The sequence below is a fragment of the Episyrphus balteatus genome, chromosome 1 (assembly GCF_945859705.1).
Source record: "Episyrphus balteatus chromosome 1, idEpiBalt1.1, whole genome shotgun sequence".
Lineage (NCBI taxonomy): Eukaryota > Metazoa > Arthropoda > Insecta > Diptera > Syrphidae > Episyrphus > Episyrphus balteatus.
In genome coordinates this window covers 112,987,802-113,012,089 of record NC_079134.1, presented here as the reverse complement: position 1 = coordinate 113,012,089, position 24,288 = coordinate 112,987,802, and the positions used below count along the sequence as shown (strand labels likewise).

The 24,288-nt window shown below is 31.3% G+C and overlaps 1 protein-coding gene across 3 annotated transcripts; it reads left to right on the top strand.

The window, feature by feature from the left end:
* Positions 1-433: 433 nt before the first annotated feature.
* On the top strand, positions 434-23,822 carry LOC129906983 (transcription factor ces-2). Of its 3 annotated transcripts, XM_055982988.1 has the most exons (4): positions 434-781; positions 12,957-13,151; positions 13,228-13,433; positions 23,064-23,822. In XM_055982988.1, the coding sequence occupies exons 3-4, from the start codon at positions 13,328-13,330 to the stop codon at positions 23,630-23,632; spliced, it is 675 nt and encodes a 224-aa protein (XP_055838963.1). In that variant the 5' UTR covers positions 434-781; positions 12,957-13,151; positions 13,228-13,327; the 3' UTR covers positions 23,633-23,822. The 3 variants fall into 3 exon arrangements, with proteins under 3 accessions (XP_055838963.1, XP_055838964.1, XP_055838965.1); XM_055982989.1 differs by lacking the exons at positions 12,957-13,151; positions 13,228-13,433 and having other exon boundaries at positions 435-781; XM_055982990.1 differs by lacking the exons at positions 434-781; positions 12,957-13,151; positions 13,228-13,433 and adding an exon at positions 16,678-16,773.
* The last annotated feature ends 466 nt before the right edge of the window (positions 23,823-24,288 follow it).

The following is a 24,288-nucleotide window of genomic DNA, read 5'->3' as shown; positions in this document are numbered from 1 at the left end:
GTCGTGTTGTCCTGAGTCGGGGTCTGCTTCTACTTAAAACTGCATGCGGCGTTCTGCAGTGTCATGAACATAAGTTTAAAATAAGCAAAAATATATTTAAAGTTAGTTGATTTTTTTGAGTGAATCTAATAGTTGTGTATTTTATTATTTATCAAAGCTAGTTGGACAAACATTTTTTTTTATTATTTTTTGGTGTTCTATTATGATGTTACCACAAAAAAAATGTGTTGTTAAGTCTTAAAATGGAAGAAAATTTAATTTTGTTTCAAGATCTGATTTTTCATTCTCTAGTTAAACGACCAGTTAATTGTCTAACGAATAAAGTTATTTGACTCTTAAACAATCAGATAAATACTTTGAATTTTTCAAAAAAAAATATTTGTTGTTTACTTATTCAATCAATAAATTATTCGAAATATCAAAAACAATTCTATTATTTTCGATTACGGTAATTTATTAGTTTGTTTTTTGCAACTCATTTATTTTCTCCTGGTGATCGGATAAAAAAAGTGCATTACAATAATGGAAAGTGAATTGAAAGTTTAAAAAAGAGACAGATCGGTTAATTTTTCTGCAGCAGAAACGCGTTTTTTGATTGAAATTTTTTGCCAAATTTATTTCAGTTATTTAAAATTAAAAAAAAACTGATGCGGTAACAAACCATGATAAGGTGGAGGAGCAGAAGATCAAATCCTTGTTAACCAACAGAAGAGACAATGATTGTGTATGTCCTCGAAAATCGAGGGTTTGGACTTTCGAAAAGACAGCGATGAGGTTACAGGTATTTATGTACATTCAAATACCGTATCAAAATAAATAATAGATGTGTAAAATATAGATTTCGTACTGTAAGAATTTGAAGGACTATTATAATTAAATGTTGGTGACGTGAAATAACGCCCTACGAAATAAGGCCGCATCGGCCCTTATTTCCATTTGTAATGGAAATAAGGCCCTGACAATGCTTGCGGGCTTATTTCCATTTCAACAACGAAATTAGGCCCGTCGGGCCTTATTTCGTTTTTTCTACTTGGAAGTAGAAAACAAGAACATCTGAACTTCCAAACTTTTCTTTAAAAAGAAATTTAAATGTTATTTGAAGTTCAGAGCGTATAAACGTCAGATGAACAAGCGGGGATGCAGCCCCCTACAAGGCCCTTCCCCCTTCCTAGGGCATATTATAGGATTTGGGTGGAGGCTAGGTTGAGTGAATTCAATATTTCTTTTAGTTTCCTAGAAACTTTAAAATTTTGAAGAAAATATGCTCACACCCAACCCAACACCCACCTTGAATCGGTGCAGGGAACTAACTTAAAAATTTTATCTGTTGTGCTTAATAATTCTACTTTTCCGTTATATTCCATCATTTATGGTGGGAAATAAGTTTATCCAAATGTGTGTCAAAATATTTCTCCCTTCAACTTGAAGAACAAAAATACATTTAGGAAATTCAAAATAAATTTTTGCCCACGTGAGGATCAATTTTGAGGTGTGAAAATTAAAAATTCGCGCGAATTTCTTAAAAGTTTGTACTAGAAAAAAAGAAAGCAAAAACTTTGTCAAGACCCGCGATTTCCCATTTTCATTTTTCAGTGCAGACTTTTGTAAAAAAAAGTGTGCCAAAGACACCTCATCTAATAAGATACAGTACTAAAAAGAAAAATTATTTTCCACCTCCCACTTCACCCAAAAATGAATTTCGTTCAAAAAAAAAAAAATTGTTGTTCTTACATTCAGCGAGAACTAAATTCCCAAAAAAAGTGAAATGATTTCCTACTCTTAGTGAAGTAATGTCCCATAAGAAAGCCGCATCCCCCTCCCATATTCTTCTCACTTATCACTTATAGGTACTATGAACACGAAGCAAGATTTCGCTTCCTCCAGAAATGCGGCCTTATTTCTATCTCGAATGGGGTCTTATTTCTATATTGCTACTGAAATAAGGCCCGTCGGGCGTTATTTCGGTTTTTCCATGGAAATAAAGCCGCATTTCAAATGGGGTCTTATTTCGTAGGGCGTTATTTCACGTCACCTTAAATGTTTACCTTTCTGTTTTATGTTCAATTTTGTTTTCTATCAATGCTAATAGGTATTCAACAGTTTTTTTCTAAAACCTAAATTTTCCTCTAAATTCTTCTTCATCTTCTCATTCTAAAAAAAATTTTGGGTCTGTTTTTAACCACCAGTTTTTTTCTTGATCGAAAAAAAAAACAATTTCGTTTCCCTCCCATATAATGGTATCATCAACAATTTCAAAAAATTTAATTTTCTTAAGGGCCAATTTTTCAATAGTCAGTTAAACAGTCAGTTAGTACTTATTCCTAAGGATAGAGAAAAAATCAATTTTTCAACAAGCAGATATAGCTTATTCCTAAGAATAAAACTATCTGCTTCTTTCAGAGACGAATAAAAATTATTCTAAGGAATAATCCCAACAAAAATATTGTGTCAGTTGTCAAAGCTGTTTTGAAAGAATTTTGAGAAAAATACAGTGGAAAACAAGAAAACAAAAACAATCATGAATAAAAATGACGTTTAATTTTAAATATTTTTGAATTTTACAATTTTTTTTTGTTATTCTGTAGAATAAAAAAATTATTCTTGATTGAAAAATTCAATGTTTTTATCTGATTGTTTATGAGCTTAATAACTTTATTCGTCGAACAGTTAACTGACTGTTTATTAGAAGATTGAAAAATCGGCTCTAAATTAAATTTTTTTTTGTTTTTGATACTTCAATGTTTAATTCATAGGAATAAATCGTTATTCTTCTCTAATTTGAGCAGGTAACTTTATTGTCATAATAAACTATTTATTCTTCAGAATAAGCTCTATCTGATTATTGAAAAATTAGGGGTATTCACGAATCGGTGCAACGAAAAGGTGTAAAATTGCTAAATTTTATTTACCTACTACTACAACTACTATTGATTTTTGCTTTATCTAAAGAATAAACACTAACTGACTGTTTATCTGACGAATGAAAAATTGGCCCTAAATAAAATAAAATATAACATTTTGATTAATTTGTTTATCAATACAATTTGATCCAATACAATAGTTTTCAGTACAATTAAAAAATTAAGATTGTTTTAGCTTTTTTCATAGGGATGGAAATGACATTTTTTAACTGTACTGAAACTTCATTAATATTGTATTGAAATTGATTCAATAGTATTGAAATATATTTAACAGCGACTATTCAACAACATAATAATATGCCTATGCCTAGTCCATAGTCTGCAGCTCTTCGGGGTGAAATAGTAATGGAGTTATGAAAATTAGAGTTTTGCGCACCACAGATATGAAAAACCGAAGTAATTAAAACCAGAGCTATGAATAGCAAAGCTATATAACGTGGTTTTTGGGTTGGCAACAATTGAGGGGAAAGATGTACCTACAGGGTACTTCAGGGGGAATGTGCAACAAATCTAGAGGGTGAAGGACGTAGGTTCAGGCGAGACAAGAAACAAATTGTATAGGATGGGGGGTTTATTCCCCCTCCCCCGTTTAGCCGGTAGCGAAAATTTAAAAAAAATTACTTAATTTGGAAAAAAAATATTAAAAATCATAGGTACACCAACAATGACGTGCTGTTCATTTTTGTAAAGCCAATAACATTTTCATTTATTTTGGTTTTTAATAAAGCAATTTAAATACCCATCGGGTCGCCGGGCACCCACGGCATATTAAAAAAAAATCACAGAACAATCTAGAAAAAAATTTATAATTAGCCTTAAAGAAGTGGAAGTTCAGATATCTTAATTACAGTTCCAAGTTATTTAATCTTACAACTATAATGTAAAGTAAACAAAAGCTATATGTTAAGATAAGCTAAGCTATTGAAATCCATCGTTTGCAAAAATCTATATTGGGATGGCCAAAAGGGAAGCCCTAACAGCCTTACCAAGCTCTACTAGTTCAAATGGCACTTCGTCCTCGTCGGTGGTCAAAACGTTTATTTATTTTTATTGAAATGTGTTAGCTATGAAGATATATTTTTGTAAATAAATATATCACCGCTTGCAAATCTTCACCACAATTTATAATGAATTTAAAGCCTAAAGGAAATCGCTTATATTTTGTAAACATATTTTTGTTCAACAATTTGTGGTTTATCATTCCCTATACCCTAACGAAAGGCATGAAAATACCATGCCATAAACCATAGTAAAAAGTAGTAATAATTTAAAATCAATAACGACAAACATGAACATCTTACTTGGCAGATGTCACTTTAACTGTGTTAGAAATAATTCAAAGGGGCTTAAATTACACCTTACAGAATGTAAGAGTATATACCATAATGAAAAAGATTCACCCCTTTTGCATGCGATTCAATTTCCCAGGTGACATTTTCACATAGTATAGTAAAAGAGTTAAATAATAATTTGTCACATATTAAAATCCCAACCATTATATTAACATCTTCTTAATTTAACTTTTTGTGTTATTAACAAAGAACAATTAATCCTACAAATAAGTATATGGTGCGGCATGGATCCATGGATCAAATTAAACAAATGTTTTTATTGGTCGATATATAAGTTAAAAGGACAAAAATTTGTGATCATAGCTTTGATTGAAATTGTGTGTGGAAATTATGAACGCTTATTCAAAACATTGCAACGGGCCTCGTTTGTTCACACTATAGTGAAGTGTGTCGATTATGGAATACCAAAATATAAACTCATTTTTAAACACAAAAATATCAAATTTTATTCAGTCTTTTAAAACCAGGTTTATAAAAATACTTAAACTTAAACCTACTTCAAAAACAAAAGAAAAACTTATACAAAATATAACACTTCATTCAATAATTGATTTCTTCGCCATTTGTGGTATCGGATTCAAAAGAAATGTCATCAGGTTCTAATGAAAAAGACGATTCTGAGTTCCGTTTGTCCTTAGACTTTTTTACTGTCTTGTTCTTTTGAAGGCCACTTGTTGAAGGCTTATCAAATATACATAGTTGGTTCTTTTACAGCTTCGTCTTTTTTCTTTGAAATCGATTTAGAAATCTGCGGTGCATCTAGACCGAATGATGTTGATGCAATGTCATCAGTCATCACGTTCTGGTGAAAAAGGTGAATCCGACTGCCGGTTCTTCTCAGACTTTTTTCATATTTTTCTCCTTTTGAAGACTAATCGTCAAAAATATTTGCTCCTTTCTTCGTCTGATCAATTTTCTGCTGTGTTGCTTTAGATATTTTTAAGCGCGCAAAACAATACCAAAGATCACCTTCACTTTCGTTTTCGCAGTTGCATGACACCAAAGAATTCCAATCAACAAAACTAACCAAATTGTCCTCACACATTATTTTTCCTTGGGCCACATTCATAGTCATATTTTAAAAGAGATTCTAACTTAGACTGGAGTTTAAAGTCAGAAGCAGCTCTTTTCCATAGAGAAATGATTTAGAAGTGGGTCAAAATTGTCTTTGAATAAGATAAACCTCAGTCTATCTTAGAAACAAGAAAGTTAAAGCATATGAAAGAACTATGAATATGGCCAGTTCTCTTTGCTCGAGTCGAGTTGCGATGATTCGGGCTATCTTGAGTCGTGCTATGAATTGAGTCGGGCTGTACAAAGTCGTGTTGTGCTTAGTCGGTCTATACCATTCCCGCGGATCCGGATAAACACAATATAACCGGAACATTGGATTTGTGTTTTAAAACTTATAACAAGAAGAGAAAACAAAGACGGTGGGACGCCCGCCAGTCCGTTGTACCAGGAACGTAAAAAGTTTGGTTTTTTGAAACAACTTTCCAGTTTATGAAAGAAAATCCGAAGCGACCTTGCCCTGACATGTACTGTGTTGAACTTGTCGGAAGATGTATTTTATACAAGATTCTCGCGAGCTCTCGCGAAACCTATTGACAAAATACTTCTAATCCAGTTAAATAAGGGTTTAACCTCGGAATGAATGTTAGTAGAAATTTTTTTTGCTCAATATCTTCCTTTTGCCATTCTATAACGTATCTCAAAAGTCTAGAAAAATCTCATGTCCGCTTGTCGCGATTTCAAGGTCATATCGCGAAATGGAGATTTTCAAAATTAGCAAAAATAGGCTATGGTAGTATATACACATATGATACATGATTTCAAGGTATTATTTAATGCTGATTCCAAAAAATCTAAAATTAAGACAATCTGACGTCTCTGGAAAAAGTTATACCTGTTTTTCATCTGTCAACTCATATTATTATAACTGTTGCAAACTTACTGCCGAAAAACCCTTAAAAGTTATGGTAGATGAACCAAATTTTGCATGAAGATTTTAGAATCCATCATTATTAAAAATCAAAACAATCCCTTACAAAAAATATATATACCTACGAAATAATGGTATTTTTCGATGGAGGGGCAAATTTTAGGATATGCACTAAAGAAGATTCTTGTTCATCTTAGGAATAAGTGCAAATAGGCTAATTTTTTTCATTTTAATCTTTGTTTGGATATTCTCTAACTACCCTCAAAAATCTAAAAAAATCTCATGTCCGCAAGTCCTAATTTTCTTGGTTTGAAAATAAGGTGCAGATTTTAAAAAATTAATAAGAAAAGTTTAAATTTTTATATGTATACCAACATAAGCGACATGATTTAAAGGTATTTTTTAACACTAATTCCAACAAAACTCACAAACAAGTCAACCTGACCATCCCTGAAAAGTAAAGCACCTTATTCATGTTGATCTGACACAAATATATGAAGTGTAGTTTTCCAATTTTTTAAAATCTGCACCTTATTTTCAAACCAAGAAAATTAGGACTTGCGGACATGAGATTTTTTTTGATTTTTGAGGGTAGTTAAAAAATATCCAAACAAAGATTAAAATGTAAAAATTAGCCTATTTGCACTTATTCCTAAGATGAACAAGAATCTTCTTTAGTGCATATCCTAAAATCTGCCCCTCCATCAAAAAATACCATTATTTCGTAGGTATATATATTTTTTGTAAGGGATTGTTTTGATTTTTAATAATGATGGATTCTAAAAACTTCATGCAAAATTTGGTTCATCTACCATAACTTTTAAGGGTTTTTCGGCAGTAAGTTTGCAACAGTTATAATAATATGAGTTGACAGATGAAAAACAGGTATAACTTTTTCCAGAGACGTCAGATTGTCTTAATTTTAGATTTTTTGGAATCAGCATTAAAAAATACCTTTAAATCATGTATCATATGTGTATATAATACCATAGCCTATTTTTGCTAATTTTGAAAATCTCCATTTGGCGATTTGACCTTGAAATCGCGACAAGCGGACATGAGATTTTTCTAGACTTTTGAGATATGTTATAGAATGGCAAAAGGAAGATATTGAGCAAAAAAAATTTCTACTAACATTCATTCCGAGATTTACCCCTTTTTTCTCCTTATTTTACTGTATTATTCATGAATGAAAGAATTCTTTCATTCCGACCACATTAATTACTTTTTCTAAATAAAACAGCGGAATTCACAGTCGTTACTCGAGTTAAGATTTTTCTCAAATTCAGTAAGTTGAGGGCTGTCACTTGAGTAAAGAAAAATCTTGTTTTGAGGAAAATTTTTTCTCAAACTCGAAAATTGGACTGATTTGAATTAACTGTGATCAAAAAAACATTTTTTTAATAACACTGGTCAACAAAGTTTTTGTTACAGAAACCAGGGGTCGAACTACAGCATACGTACGTTAACGTATTGTCGCTTTATGTCTCTATCATTTTCTTCTGATTAAAAAGAGAGAGCAATAGTCAAAACGTTAACGAATGTATGCCAGGATATTCTGTTCTATAGGTTTTTGTTGTGCTGAGCTCGAATCCGAGTCAGAAAAGCTCTATCACATCACATTGAGATATTGTCGTTAGAAAATCAAAAATGCTGCTTCTTACCAGTTTTTGAGGTTATTTCTTAGCGTTTGGTTATTTGTTTTAACTTTGCAAATTAATAAGATATAGTATAGCATCTTTGAAACATACCTGTTGCTGGGAAATGGCGCTGAGTCTTGTGGTTAAATGCATACGCTGATGAAGCATAAGGTGGTTCTTTTGAAAGAAAGCCTTGCCGCAATCACATGTGTTCGAATCGAACAGTACAACCCCCATTAGGACGCCTTCTATTGTGCTCTGATAAACCCTGTTTAGCAGTAAATCCTTTTCCGCAACTCTTGCAAAAATGACTTTTGGGTTTTGTAGCACTTTGCTGTTGAGGAGCAGCCGCCTGCACTGCAGTAACTGTAGTTTGTGGTTGGGGAGCACTTTGCACCATAGCTACGATGACCATCCGTCCCGGTTTCCCCGGACATTCTCTGATTTTTTGTATTCAAAATTTTAAAAACTTTGTACGACAAACAAGAAAAACAGTGGTTGGAAATTAAAAGTTTTTTCTAATTTTTCGGATAAAAGCATTAAGTCTAGTACGACGCTGCTAAACCAAAACGAAAATTTTCCTAAGTCTCCAAAGTCTAAAAACTCTTTTGGAGCAAGAAAAATTACTTGGACAGTTAAATGTGAGTGACAAATGATTGAAAACTCTTCAAATATTCTAGAACAGGTAAGCATTTCGTTGGTTAATCTGCGTTATGTGCAACGAAAAGCAATATTTTCGTTTACGACTTTGTTGTGCTGGTTTTATACGAAAATTTTCGGTTCGGTCTAGAGGACTAGGCTTTGGTTTTTAAAATGGAAGAGTATATATAACCCAGGTAAATCTCAAAATTTTTAAGGACATTTTGAAAGTTTAATTAAAGAATGTACAGTTTCAAAATCATTTAAAATAAAATTATAATGATAAAAAACAGCACTCACGACTTTGATTGAAAAAATATTTTTTTTTAAAGTAAGTTACCTACATTATAAAACCGCTTTCTTGATTTCGTAAACGACTGAAATAATTTCAACAAAAATGCTCCCATAAAATCGTTTAAATCTTGATATAAAAATAAAGAAAAATTATGAAAAGTCTTTAAAAAATTTAAAATTTTATATATTTTTTTTTGAAAAACCAATATTTTCAAAATGATCCAACGAATTTTTAATCTGTCCCGGGTTTCGCTTCTAGAAATATGGTAACCATAGTTGTCTGACTTACATCTCTAACGGTTGATGATATTATTTGCACTTGAACAGCAGTTTGAGAAACAATGTTTGGATTTACGACTACAACGGTTGCTGTTGAATAATGTAAATCAATTTTTTTTTATTAAATGTATTTGCAAGATTTAAAATCCATTTTCAATTTTAGTTAGGCCATTCTCTGCAAAATAAAAAGAAAACATAAAACAAGTTTAAATAATTTTTATTTGTTTGTTTTTATACATTGAAGACTAGTCAAAATGATGTCTCTGTTGCGTCTGATGAATCTACAAACATTTTTAAGTGATACATCCGTATCAGAATTTGGAGCTAAATCCATCTGCGGATAGTTTTTGACAAAGCACTGTTAGAAACTGTGAATACGTACCTGTATTGATATTTAAAAGTATTCATAATTTATTGTTTCTTAATTTAAAAAACTCCAAATTGATCTTCTCCTATTTATAATAATTATTGATTTTTGATTTTTTTAAAACAGTTTAAATATCAGCTACTATTTTTTATTAGTTCAGAGTAATATAATTCGCCATATCGGTTTGATTTGTCGCGATTAAAAAATTTTTTTATGCATATATGTATATTAACAAATAGACTCAAACAAATATTCGCTATTCATTTATTTTATTATAAAATTAGTAGAAATTTTAATTATTAAGTACAAAAAACAAACGCTCACAAAGACACTGATTGAAAAAAACTTAAGCGTTTCCTCAAGTAAAAAATCCTCCTCAGACTTTCACTTGAGAAAAATTTCGACTCCAGTGATGACTATGAATGAGGATTCGCTTGAGCGAATGGTTAAGGTTAAGATTTTTCTCAACTTGAGTGACGGACGACTATGAATTCCGTCCTTAATCTTTTTTTCAAACAGATTTATGATATAAATTATAAATATTTTGTGTATTGATGAACTATAACATTATGCAACAATAAAATAATTCAAATAAATTCAAATTTGTTTATTTATTTGTGTTTTGCCTCGGAATAAGAAATATATTTTTGTATTGAAGTGATAGCAAAATAGTTGTCGCAAGAAAAAATGACAAAAATGTGATTATTACTATGACTATCACCTTACGCAGATCAAATTTGTCTTTTGTGACTGTCACCGATCACAAATCACACTAGCCGATTCCACCCCAGGTTTGTCTTGCAAAGTTGGGGTAAAACAACATGTTTTCAAATATCTGACGAACGTTTGATTTGTTTGGGTAATTCTTCAAGAATGAATTAAAGTACTTTTAATCATCTATAAAATGAGCCTTAAAGTTAAGTAAATTGAATGAAGGGTTTTTGAAAAAATGGTTATTAAATTAAATTAAAACAAAATTAATGACAAAATTAACATGTCGTTTTAAAAACTTTTTCGTGATATAAAATGCATTTATTTTTCAAATTTGTTAGGCCACATTTATTTTGATTTGAAATTATAAAAGAAAATTGTGGGTAAATGTAAACAATTTTATGTCTTTTTTTTCTATTGACTTTAGATTTTAATATGTTTTCACGGAACAACTTCACAGGTATCTTTAAATGCAAATATGAAATGATGGCAATTCTTCTTTATAAATATAAACAAATATTTCCCAAATTGTTGAAATAACTGTCAAATATGGCATGTTTACAAATACCACACCATGTTTGTGTTTTTTTTTTACAAATTAGGGGTAAATGTGAACACTGATTTAAAATTTAGAATTTCCTATTTATCATATGGATAACGACTTGAAAAACGTTCAAGAAGGTATTTGACAAAAACTTTTTTCAAATTCCAATAAAAGTTTTTGTATTCTTCCTTTGATTCTTTATATAGGCACCCAATATGCATCCTGAGCAGCTCTGAACGTCATATTTTTTTTGTTTTTACGTCAAAGACCGATTTTGCATCATCATCCACTGAAGATGATGGATTTGGCTACTTTAAAATGTGACTCCACGGCATTTTAGCAATAGAAATTGACTAAAAATACTTTATTTTTATTAAAACAAATAATTTCAGCAAAAACATATGTTAATATTTACCCCCAGAATACGTTGTTTACATTTACCCATTATGAAAAATATTCTGCGGTAAATGTAAACACATGCAAATCGACATAAATGTCCTTTATTTTAAAATTTGTTTGTTTCACATAGAATCTACATGAAAATTCAAAACTAAAAAGTATTTGCAAATTATACTGACTTAATTGAATCTGTAAGAATATATAATATTTCTGAAAGACTAACGACTTGTTTGGCACTTTAAAAAATTATCTTTCACGGAAAATAATCTCGTCGAATGAATTCTCCTTTGACAGCATTGAGTTTGACGTATAAGTTAAAAGATGCATGCGTCCGCGATTTACATTTACCCACATTAACCCTATGTATAACAGTTTATGAGAAAAATTAAAAAGTTTTTAATTTTCGAAGAACTTTTTTTAATAGAAGTTTTGAAAAAAAAATTAACTTATTTTTTTTTTAAGTTCAACATTTAATTGAATATAAAGTTATTTTTTCTTCATTCAATAGCCCTTATTGTTGAAAGTTAAATAGCAAAAGTTTAAAGTTCTTATTTGCCAAAGTCTTTGAGAAAATCAATTATTTCAATGCATAAATTCAGTTTTTATCAACAAAATCTAATGAAATTGAAGAAATTTTTATTTTTTTTTTTCAAAGTGTGATATATATTACCTTTTCTTTTGCGGAATTGAACTGATAATATTTATGGCCAAACAATTTTTTTTAAATAAATTCATTTTTTAGTACGAAAAAGTTTGGAAAAGTCATTCTACATTTTTTTAATAACATTTTTTTTTAAATTCTGAGTTTGAGGACCATTTTTTTCAAAAACTCTTAATTAAATTTAGTGGATTTAAATTTAAGAGATAAGAATGAGCTTCTAGCTTTTTAAAAATGTATTTTAAAATATTGTAGGCGTTGCCCTTGTTTTCAGAATATTTTTTTTGTGTTTGAAGTCAGGTTGTGAGAAAATTGCATTCATCGCTTGGACCTTGGACACCCTAACTCCTATATATATTTTTTCCTTAAATTACCTAGTGAATCTTTTGATATCATTGAGCTATTTTAAGCAAAAAATGGTTTTGTTAAAAAAAAATTAATTTTAATTTAAAAAAACAATACGACAACATCGGTAATTTTTAACCTATAGACTTTAAAGCATTTTTAATTACCGACGTTTAAAAAAAAGATCAACAAAATTGGCCGGGTTCCCTAATAATTTGCTTTAGTTACTCCGCTATACAGTGAAAAACAGCTAACTCCACATGATGATAACTTTTTAAGAAAATGAAAAAGATGATATTAAGTTTGAAGAATTGCTATGGTAATCATTGAGACTTGTCTATGTGCAATATGGTACAACTTGTTGGGGTATTGTTTACTCTAACAAAATGTTACCTCTATTTGTTTTGCAAAAGCATTTCATAAGAATCATATTATGCAACAAAAAAAAATAGAATGGTTAGCAGTTTTTCCATGTTCCTGAGTTGGAAAACTCTTCCATTTTGCTATATTGTTTTAAAACGTTAAAAATATTTTATATATGGTATGGAAAGGTTTAAAATTGTGGCTCAATAATTATGATCCAACAAGCTTAGAACTTGTTTTAGGCTCCGATGTAATTAAATATGTGCATATGTAAGACTATTATTCTAGAACCAGCAATTCTGATTGGTTCAACCCATTATTGATCAACTATATAATAGGTCAAAACGACCATCTTTAACTCTCTACACAAATGTTCATTTTTAACCACCAAGCACAAAACTTTTGTTCAAACTTATGTTATCCTTTCCTGGGTATAACCCAACCCCCACAATATTATCCAGTTCTGTTGGTAAACACATATTAACCCTTATTTTTGTTCTAGAGGTAGAACATATTCCAATACAATGTGAATAACGTCCAATAACAGTTATGCATCAAAAATTTGTAATATGTGAGGCAAATGAATGTCATTCGGCATGGAAAAGTGTCGTACGTTGGAGTAAATTACTACCAACATTGCGTGATTGGTTGAATCAGAGCCTAGACAAAAGAAACTACCTACCTCGCAGCAAGACCCGTAATTATTAATATCCTTGTGACTTTCCGGAAGGTAAAATGGTATATAATGAAATTTTCTTTCTGAAAAATTTTAGTTGGAAAATAACTTGCGTTACATCAACAACATTGAAAAGGATATTCTAGACTAGCATTCACATTTTTTTTCAAAAAAAAAAAAAAAAATTGTTCAATAAAATGTGTAATAGTGCAGTGCATAGATCATTTGATGGAATAGTGGATCCGTTTTCATTTTCAACTTTCCATTTACTAAGGACTTGTAATCGGTTAATGCTTCCAACAGGTAAATCATAATCTGTTTTAATTTTTTTACTTTTTAAGAAGAAAATCCTATTTACTCAGGACAACAAAAAGAAGCTACAAAATTAAAAAAAATTATAATTTAGTTTTGATTCAAAAACGAGTGTTTTCTAAAATTAGTCCGGTCAAAATAGACATTCAACCCAGAAATGATTCGCATAGAGCTGAAAATTGATACAGAGCATTGAACAATCGATTAAAAGAAAATGGCAAAAGTCCCCCAAAATCCCACCTGTGGACAAATGTCGAAAATGTTGGTTTTTCATAAATAAATAACTTGGTTTATAAAAAAAAATGTATCGACGATTTTTTTCTACCAACAATAATTAGGAAGATATCGCGATTTTAGAATGTGTCAAAGTTATAATAATATGAAAAACTTTTGGATTACACAGTCACACAAAAAAAAAGTTCTGATCTGGGGTTGCGACTATGATTTTCATATAGATTTTGGGTCGCTGAGTCCAGATTCAAAGTGAATTTTTTCCCTATCTAGTCAGGTTTCCGAAATAGCCTCAAAAAATATTAAAACCAAAAAACAAAAGTTCTTGTCTGGGGGTGCGAGTATGTGTTTTGGGTCACCTAAACCGAATCCGAAGTCTATTTTGCCGTTTCACGTCAGGTTTTTGAAATATTCTCAAAAAATGTCAAAACCAAAAAAAAAAGTTCTTATCTCACATTTTTTGAGGATATCTCAAAAATAGACTTCGGATTCGGTTTCAGCGACCCAAAAACTATACTATACATTGTCGCAATTTTTTTTGTTTATTTTTATCAAATGGTCGATGTTATTTAAATAAAGTTTTGAAACTATGTATAGTTTATGTGAGCTACTCTACATAAAATAATTCAAATTTCATATCTCATAATAAAAATAAAAAAAATATTTATTTCATTTTGGACAAAAATAAAAAAAATACGGTTTTTCGTAAAACCACGGTTTTTGAAAAATAGACCATGATGATTTACAAAAAAAGCTTAAGGTGTGCTCGATCGTTTAAAAGATAAAGATACCCATAATGTAAGACTGGAATCAGTACAACGTAGTTTCATTCGTTTCGCCTTAAAAGGACTGCCATGGTCTGATCCTTATAATCTTCCGCCTTATGAACATCGGATTAATCTCCTTCAGATTCAAACTTTGGCTCAAAGGAGGGTTAACAATGACATAATCTTCATTCACCAGTTAATCACAGGCGTAATTGATGCACCAAATTTAATTCTGTTGGTTTTAACTATCGAGGGGGTGCTTATAGCCTCCGATGCTTAGATTTAATGACTATTCCACCACACCGAACAAATTATGGCTTGCATGAACCTTTAACACGCATGTTGCAAACTTTTAAATTTAAATTCAAACCTTTTTGATTTAAACTTTAATAAAAATAGATTAAAAACAGTCTTAAAAACCAGTGTACCACGCTCATAAATGTTTGTGTTTATTTGTATGTCTTTTTTGTTGCTTGAGTAATTATTTTGTTTTTATTTCTTTAATTAATAAAGTTTCAGAGAGAGAGCACTATTCGACAGAATCGCGTATTTTGTCTTTTATTCGTATAGCCTAGGACAAATATGGGAAAAATTCAGCCGAGCTAAAATTCATCCCATATGTACAAATTATCGGTAACTATTTTGGGAGTTTTAGCTCGTCTAAAATTTAGCTCGATCTGCGTACCAGGCTTAAATGGTTAAAGCTATCGTAAAACCTGTACAAAATTCGCTGAACATTGGTACAGAGCATTGAAACATCGTTAAAAGAAAAATCTCAAAAGTCCCTGAATCCCAAAGTTATTTATTATTATACATAAAGGTAAAAAAAGTCGAAAATGTTATATTTTCATATATAATTATCAGTGGGGGTAAGTTATCCAAATATATTATTTTCAATTGAATTCATTGGCTTTTATCAAAAGATTAGTTTTTTTCCTACCTAAGTAAAATATTGATAAAACAGGCTTAATTTGCTTATATCGTCGGCACAACGCCAAAACCGCGAATCTGCATTTTTGGACATTTTGACTTTAATGTGTCATTTTACTTGTTATCGGTCCCTCTATTCACTGCGTCAATCCCAATCCTCCATCTGTTGCCTAGAAGCCTAAAATATCATTTTTTGTTGCACGAGTTTCCATAAGATTGCATGTGTTTCCAAAACTTTGAAGCCGTTTTTTTCAAAACTACAATTTTGCAGATTCGCGGTTTTGGCTTTGTGCCCACGATATTTAGGTTGTCATTGTAGGATAGTATCTAATATAATTGCAGGTCCTCGATTGTTATGCCGATCATCGCTTTGTGTATTCCTTGTTGTTTGCTAGAACGATGTGCTAGGTGGACTTGTGTACTGAGATGGTGGTTCTAAAAAAGAAAAACAAAAGGAAACGTTTTGAAATTATGCTTTGAAGTTGTAATAATAAAAGCTACTGTTCCATGATATCTGGCCCACGACATCTATAATCGTGCTCTAGAAACAAATAGTTGAAAGAGAAAGCATAGTTTGATTAGATCCTTTGAGGTAGGCCCACTTGGCTGCGGACTATGATCTAACTTACAACTTTCTGAAAACTCTGGTGGTGCTGTCGTTGGGGTCTTTGTGAGAGGAAAACTTGAGGTCGGGGGTACACTGAGCCAAAAAACAACGTAAAATCAATCTAAACCACTTTGAATCAATGGAAAATCACTACATTTTTAGCCTAAAGTGGAAAATGATTGAATCAATGTAGCACACTTTAAATCAAAGTTGTTCACACATTAAATCAAAGTTGTTCACACATTAAATCAAAGTTGTTCACACATTAAAAAAATAAAAAAAGTAAAACTGGCATCCGCTGGGGATCGAACCTGCTATACCTGGGTTGACAAGCTTGTGCTTTACCACAGTGCCATCTCACTTATAAAAATTGATGTGACAAACTGTAAGTTAAGCATAGGACGACTTTTTAGAAAATTAATGAATATATTTTTCACCATTGATTCAATGTAGAACGGATTAAAAATTACTATGCGTTTTTTCTCTGGGTGTACTTTTTGGGCTTTCAACGCTTGACCACACCGGAAGGTATGCGGTAGTGGTACGGGTAGCGGTAACGGTAACTGTACTTGTATTAAAAAATTTCCACATCTGAATTTTGATGTGTCATGTCATCCATGTAACCTGCGCCATTAAAAATCATCGCACTGATAAATTTGACGTGTCAGTTTGGAATTTTTTTCATACAAGTATATATACCGTACCTGTGCCGCTACCGCATACCTTTCCGGTGAGTGCTTTCCTTCATTGCTTTCAAAAGTGATTTCTGACGATCCCTCTGGATTTTGAACCACAGGTAAACAAATCGGGCAGCGGCACGAAGATTGTTGTTGTAGTGACGGCTTTGGTTGAACAATTTAATAAGATTGCTCCTATTGGTATCTTTTTCTTGCATATAATCCTAATGCTTTTTCATCCTTCTGAAAAAATTTGAAACATAAGTGGGTTATTTAATATTACTTAAGGAACTTACTATTTACAATAAAGTAGGTGCTGTGTTCTAGACCCTATTCATAGCAACTCTTCGTTAGAAATTTTATTACAATTTCAAATTGATTGTACTTGGGTTTTAAGTTGATAGTTTATTTTTTCGATTAGGTTCAGAGCAACATTAATTTTTTTCTGGCAGCTCTAGTTTTAAAATTGTTTATGGATAAAAATGCATACATAGGTAAATTCAAACTTATTTTCTTTTTTCTAATTTATTCAAATTTTGTTTATATTATTTACCTCCTGAACCGAAATATATTACATTAAATATTAATTTTTCTTTCAACTTTATGAACGCATATGATAAGAAAAACTAATATAAACTAGTACCCCCCGAAAATGTAAAAAAAAAAATAGAGCTGCAAAGAAACCCATAAAAGATCTTTGGGCTTAATGAACCCAAATCCATAAAATTTGATATAGATCCATCTTTTAAAACCATCACTGTCTATTAATTAGTTTTTGACAGTAATAAGCTCTTACCCTTCAAGCAAACAGGTCCGACCTCGGTCCGAATGAGTCCGACTTCGGATCAGAAACTGGTCCGAAGGCGGCTCAAATTAGTATGGAAATTATAATCACGGCGAAGTCGATTGCATATGTATTGGTGTGGTGAAAATCTCCATTCCGAGAAAACGGAGCCGAAGGCGGACCTGAGCCGGAGCAGCGAAAACCTACCAGAAAGAGGAATAAGAAAGGGATGACATTTCGCATTTGCGACCAAAAAAAAACAAGATTTATTTTTTTTTTCACTGAAACTGTTTTATTTTTTATTTTATTTTGGCAAACGAAATTTTCACAATAAATACAATATAAAATACAATACATTTTTTTTCATTTTATTTCATTTGATGCTGCTGCTGTTGTTGGTGTTTTTTTAGATACCCAATCGCATGTTTCACCTTCTAGATTTTTCTTCATCATTAGAGATTACATCTACAACACAAGAAGAAACAACATTTTAACCCAAACACTTTGAGCGATATATAAAACATACCTTTTTTGTTTTCCATATTGTTTATAATTTAATAAAATTGTTTATAATTAATAAACTAACATTATACAAACAACGACACGAGACACGACGCGACCAAACACTTCAACAAAAATAACAAAATGACGCTTGGCTCTTGTTGGCCTTGTCTTTCTTTTCCTTTTCTCATTTTTCACCACGATTCTCGTTCAACTTTGTGTTCATACACAAAAAGTTGCAAGTGTGTGAGTGCAAGCCCGATTTTCGCGGTCTGAGGTCGGAGTTTCTTTGTTGAACTCAGTTTTCTTGCTTGAAGGGTACTTACCTTTTTCTGTCATCTCACGTGGTTTATTTCTCCATTCATTCCTAGTGTGGGGAATGATAAAATAAAAATCATATAATCAAAATACAATAATAAATTATGTTATTACCCAATATCATTTTGCGAGGGTAACAAATTATAATTTGTAGCCAGTTTCTTCTTTTTTAGGGGGTGCAGTGGGTCGCCATGTTCATTCTATTAAAAAGAATACAAATAAACAAAAAACTAATAAAAACTAGTACATCCCCAAAATGTGAAAAAAAAAACTAGAGCTAGAAAGAAACCCATACGATCTTTGGGCTTAATGAAGGGCAGAAGTCAGTTCCAGAATTGTTTCTCGTATCTCGAAAGATGCTAACCTTCTAGCACAATATCTAAGAATGTTGAATTATAAAACAAAACTACAAGCTAAGAACCCCATTTCCTTTAAAGGCACAATAAAAAAAGGGTTTCATTTCTTCATACCAAAAAGCGTAGGATGGTGCTTCGGAAGAAGAAACGAAAATAAATTAATTGATATAGTTAAAACCATTCTCGGAAAACACGAGGCAGATAAGTTAAGAAGTATTATACTTTCTGACAACACAATCGAGGAAAGAATAAGTGACATGGCCGTTGGCATTCGTGGAAGAAGTAAAGAAAATCCAAATTTCGTATTGCTACTATATCAGAGATACCCAAAGGAGATGGGAAACTTCTGACGTCATACAGGTTTGCCTACAAGCTCCGTCGGACATTTTTGGCTAAGTATGCGTAAAACGTACGAAAGTTTCCCATCTCCTTTGGGTATCTCTGCACTAGATGAGTCTACAGATGTTTCAGAATTTTTGTTTGTGGTATTTGTATGTTTTGAAGCAGATGAAAGCATTGAAGAAGACATTTTATTTTGTAAAGCTCTTCCTGCTTATACTACTGGCAAGTGTTTGTACAACATGTTTTTAGACAGCCTGACGACATTTCCTGAGGTCGACCCGGAGGCGTCGGCGAACCCCAAATGCGGAAAAGCCATAATGTCTAACATAGAGTGGGGGAGTTGTGATCTCATCCGAGATCATGACTATCGTCGGTAATGGACAAGAAGATTGTCTATTGAAACCGTTTTAATAAAACGGCACGATTAAAATTAATTGCATTCTCATGCATTAGAATAAAATAAAATAGAAATAAATAAAATTAGAAAACAAATAAAAATATACTTACAATACTTTTTTTTATAGATGAGAATGATAATTTTTTAATTTTTTATATACAAATTCCTTTGATTTATCACTTTATTACTTTTACTTTATTACTCGCTTCCACTCGCTTACAACTTTTTTATAGCGATGAATATGGCACAATCCACCCATTGTGAACTTCAAAGTTCACATTTTTCACTTTCACTATCTTTGATTTTCCATTGTCTTCAGACTTTAGTTTCTGATATCAAAGCTCTTGAATAACGTTTCGAACATTTTCCATCAACCATACATGTGGCAATACTATATTTATTGCTCCACATGGTCCATGAATCATATTTTTTACAACAATCGCTCCGCTGATATAATATCATAGATATTATCTCATGCAATTTTACTCACCAGCCAAATTAAAATGTGGGCTACTCCTCAGATTTGAGCTTCTTTTGATTAAAACTAATAAAATTTAATCGTTCTCAGCACACAGAATATGTAAGTACCTACAACACATTATGAAAACGGTATTTCTTTTATTAAAAAACATAAAAAAATTAAAACCTTAAATTGAGTTCAAGGGTAAAAAAGAATTTTTTTTTAACAAAATATCAAAACTACACTTGATTGTGTAGTGTGTACTTAATTTAAGGTGTAATCATTTTAAATTATTATAAATCTATCTATCTATCACGATTTGATTGTTCTTCTGAAACTTTAAAGTAAATATTAGTTTGTTAATTGATTTCTTTTTAATATTACATTAGGTGTGTTTTTTATTACAACCGGTCTTAACTAGACAAAAAAAACGCAGTCTGGGCTAAGCAATTTACATGTTAAATACAACAACACCTTAGCCCCTTGGGCTTAGTTGTTTAGCCCGGAGATTTCTCTGGGCTTAACTTTTCGAAGAGTTTTAAATCTGTGCTACCAAACTATTTTTTTCATAAATTGTTTAGAATTTGTTTAAAAACGTGAAAATTGACGTTTGGAAGGACAAATGTATTAAAATAGTTTTGCTAGCATACATTTTTGTATCTCTTTGTAAAACATACATGAAAAATACAAGAAAAAGACGAAAGCGAAAATTGAACAACTCTAAATTTTTGTTGTGTCTGCTGTTTTCGGAACATTCAATATACAGTGCTGCCAAGATTTCAGGTTAAGCCCCGAGGCGTTTTTTTTTGTCCAGTTAAGACCGGTGGTAATAAAAAACACACCTATTATTTACTTTTTCATATTTTTTTTATATGTTATATTCTTTTGTTAAAGGTTATAATTAGCTAAATGCGTTTTGAAAAACCTCTCATTTTTAATTTGTTTGAATTTTTCACTTTCCCGATTTTGCAATCAAAAACCACGCGATTTTTTAAAATAAAACAACTAGTTTTGATTGCAAAATCGGGATAATAAAAAACGGGATTATAAATAATTTGATTTTTTTAATGTGTTTATTAATTTATTCCAATCACCGATTAATTTGCAAACTCCTCAAACAAAAAAAGTATTAATGATTAATTTCTACAAATAACCATAATGTTAGAGTAAATTATTTTAATATGTGTATCGAAAAACTATTCGTTTTTTAATACAAGATATAGGCGGAATGTATGTTGAACCGTTGTTTAAATTAATAGTTTCTAATAATAAAACGAACGCTTCTTTGGATAGGCGAAAGTTTTGAAAAAATCTGTGAGAATTATTATCAAAATGGTCATGTACACTTACATATATATGCGTTGGAAGAGACAAAGGATTTAATTTGTCTCTTAGTTGCCTTCTTAATCGTATCGTACCTGTATATGTTTTGTTACACATATTAAAATAATTTACTCTTACATTATGGTTATTCGTAGAAATTAATCATTAATATTTTTTTATGTTAGTGGAGTTTGCAAATTAATCGGTGATTGGAATAAATTAATAAACACTTTAAAAAAATCAAATATTGCATCCAAAAACGAATAAATTCTTCAAAAAACGAGACCTATTTAGCTATCGTTTAGTTTTTGACGATTATTGAGAAAATAAAAAAAAACAATTACAATTTCTGGATTCGAACCTCGAAGACCCGAGTAACAGGCAACTATTAAATCACCTAGACTAACACGACTTTTAAGGATACGAAAACTTTTATTTATATAAACTACATATTTAGGAAATATTGAATCAGAATTGACTTCAAATAGCTTTAAAGATTCTCAAACTGTAAAACGATTATCATCGATTCGATTATCGTTTTCAAAATTACGGAATGACCCTCCAGGCTTTAAGCGTGATACGGCAAAAAAAAACTTCGGATTCGGTTTTAGCAACCTAAAAACTATATAAAAAACCTAGTCGCAACCCCAGATAAGAAATTTTGTTTTTTTGGTTTTGACATTTTTTTGAAGATACCTCAGAAACCTGACGTGATAGGGTGAAATCGACTTCGAATCTGGGTTCAGCGGTCCAAAAACTATATGATTAACATATTCGCATATCCAGATCAGAGACATTTTTTGAGGTTATCTCGAAAACCTGACGTGATGGGGCAAAACGGACTTCGGATTCGGTTTCAGCGACCCAAAAACTATATGGAAAACCTAGTCGCAACCCCAGGTCAGAACTTTTATATTTTTTTGTGTGGCTGTGTAATTTATGGGGGGAGGTCAAGACAAGAGAGCTTTGGACAAGAAGAAATCCACCAATGCATCCGATATCCGAAGAATCAAGAATATTGAAGATGCTTGGAAGAATATTCCACTCAAGACATGTCAGACTGATTTTTAACTTAGTAACTTACTAAATGGCTTTAGCAGTTTATAAATATAAAATCAAATGAAAATAAATTTGTTTTGTTTGCATGTTTTTTTTTTTTCATTATCTGCAACATGTTTTACAAATCGAATTCGTTTTTTTGGGCTTTCACTTTTTGCGCTTAACATTTACATATACCTTGATTCCTATCTCCTCGAGTAGAAGATCATGTTTAATTATATTACTAGATCTACTCATGAGTAAACTACCTTCTCCAATGGAACGCAGGCTTATATAATGGAGTTGGAGTAAATAAAATATTCTGCACAGTCACCAGAGGAAACAGACTATTTGTATTTGATAAGCGAAACTAGTACAAATGAATATTGCTCAGTACTCAGTTTGCATATGCACTTTTTGTAGAGGAATTCTAATAATTGTGCAAATTTTGTATTGCTCTTGCAAACGTTTGTATTTATGGATAAATAAAACGCCATTTGTGCACCTGAGGGAATACTCGAGCTGTTTGCTTTGTTATTTTGTTTATATTAGCCCTGTTCTTTTGGGACGTGGCAAAGTAATACTAGTAGATTACTAGCAATTTTCAATGGAACGCACTTTCATCGAATTCAATACAAATCGTATCTACTCGGGAATAAGAGCATGAGTAGATGATAGTACTAGATAAACTAAAATATCTACTATTAGTAAACTACCACTCCAATGGAACAGATTTCTTCCCCACAAAATTTCCCGTGCGTCCCTGCCCCTACTTCCCCAATTTTAGGGCTATATCTATTAAAAAAATAAGCTTATTTATTAAACAAACATAATCTAAAACTAAAAAAATATATACATTGATCAACCCAAATCTATTGCTTTCGTTTCAGATGTTCAAAACTACTACAGCATAATGAAAGACACAAACAATTTCTCACACAACAGTCCCTTGAAGTCACCTTCGATATCAATTGACAAGGAATTGCAACCTCAACCACCTGATATATTCAATCAAAATATAGGTTCAATGTTTCCGCAGAAATTGACAGAAAATGACAAATTGCCGATTGCATTACAGCCCGTTTTGAACATTGTCTCTAGCACAGGGAGCTGCTCCTCTCAAGAATATGATTATGGACCAACAACAGACTATCCTCTGACTGAATTGAATCGTTCAGGTGTATTTTCTTCATTCTTACAACGGAGACCACGAGGTGAAAAAAGACCAATACCAGACGAACAAAAAGATGAAAAATACTATGAGCGTCGAAAACGCAATAATGAAGCAGCAAAGAAATCACGTGACGCTCGAAAAATACGTGAAGACAGAATAGCTTTTCGGGCCGCACTATTGGAACAGGAAAATTCAATTCTACGAGCACAAATAGCTGCCTTAAGGAATGAGCTGCATTCTGTACGTGAAATGTTTTCTAATGGACCAGCCAGCAGGCAATCTTAATGACATTAAAAGTACAGAAGATGTCTGGTCTGAGGGTGTAGAAAATATTTTAAAGTGCAATAAATCTATGTGATTCTGTATTAATTAATGCATGACATTTGTAATGTTTGTTGTAAATATTTGTTGTTCTTATGAAAATTTATTAGGTTAAGTTGGAAAATAAAATGTTACTGAGTTCAAACTTTTAGTAAATAAATTTATCAAAAAAAAAAAAAAATATGAAATAAATAAAATCAAAAATTATTTACTATCTTTTTAATGATAGTACCTACAGGTAAAATAGTAAATAAAATCAATAAATAACAAAAAAAAAATTGTTACACTCAGTACTGCATGCTGAAAAACGAAAAGCAAAACGAAATTTTCCGTTCAGGATTTCGTTAGCGATATTTTGTATGGAAAATTTCTTTTCGCTTCAGCAGCGTACTAAGCTTTAAAGTGTACAAAATTATTTTACTGAAAGGGTGTTTTTTTTTAAGAAATGATGAAATTCGGAATTAGTACCACAAAAACTGGGAAAAAATTGTTACAGCAATGAAAATTTGTAAAAATATTTCATTTATTACAGAAACCAAGAACCCAAACAGTCTATACAAATGTTTTAGATGAAAGAGTGATTTTTGGGAAATAGGGAAAATCCGCTATAAGTCCAATAA

Excerpts from the sequence above, each read along its gene's own strand:
- LOC129906983 (XM_055982988.1), top strand. The coding sequence starts at position 13,328 with ATGTGTAATAGTGCAGTGCATAGATCATTTGATGGAATAGTGGATCCG. Across the intron at positions 13,434-23,063 it reads TCGGTTAATGCTTCCAACAG|ATGTTCAAAACTACTACAGC; the intron begins GTAAATCATAAT and ends CTTTCGTTTCAG.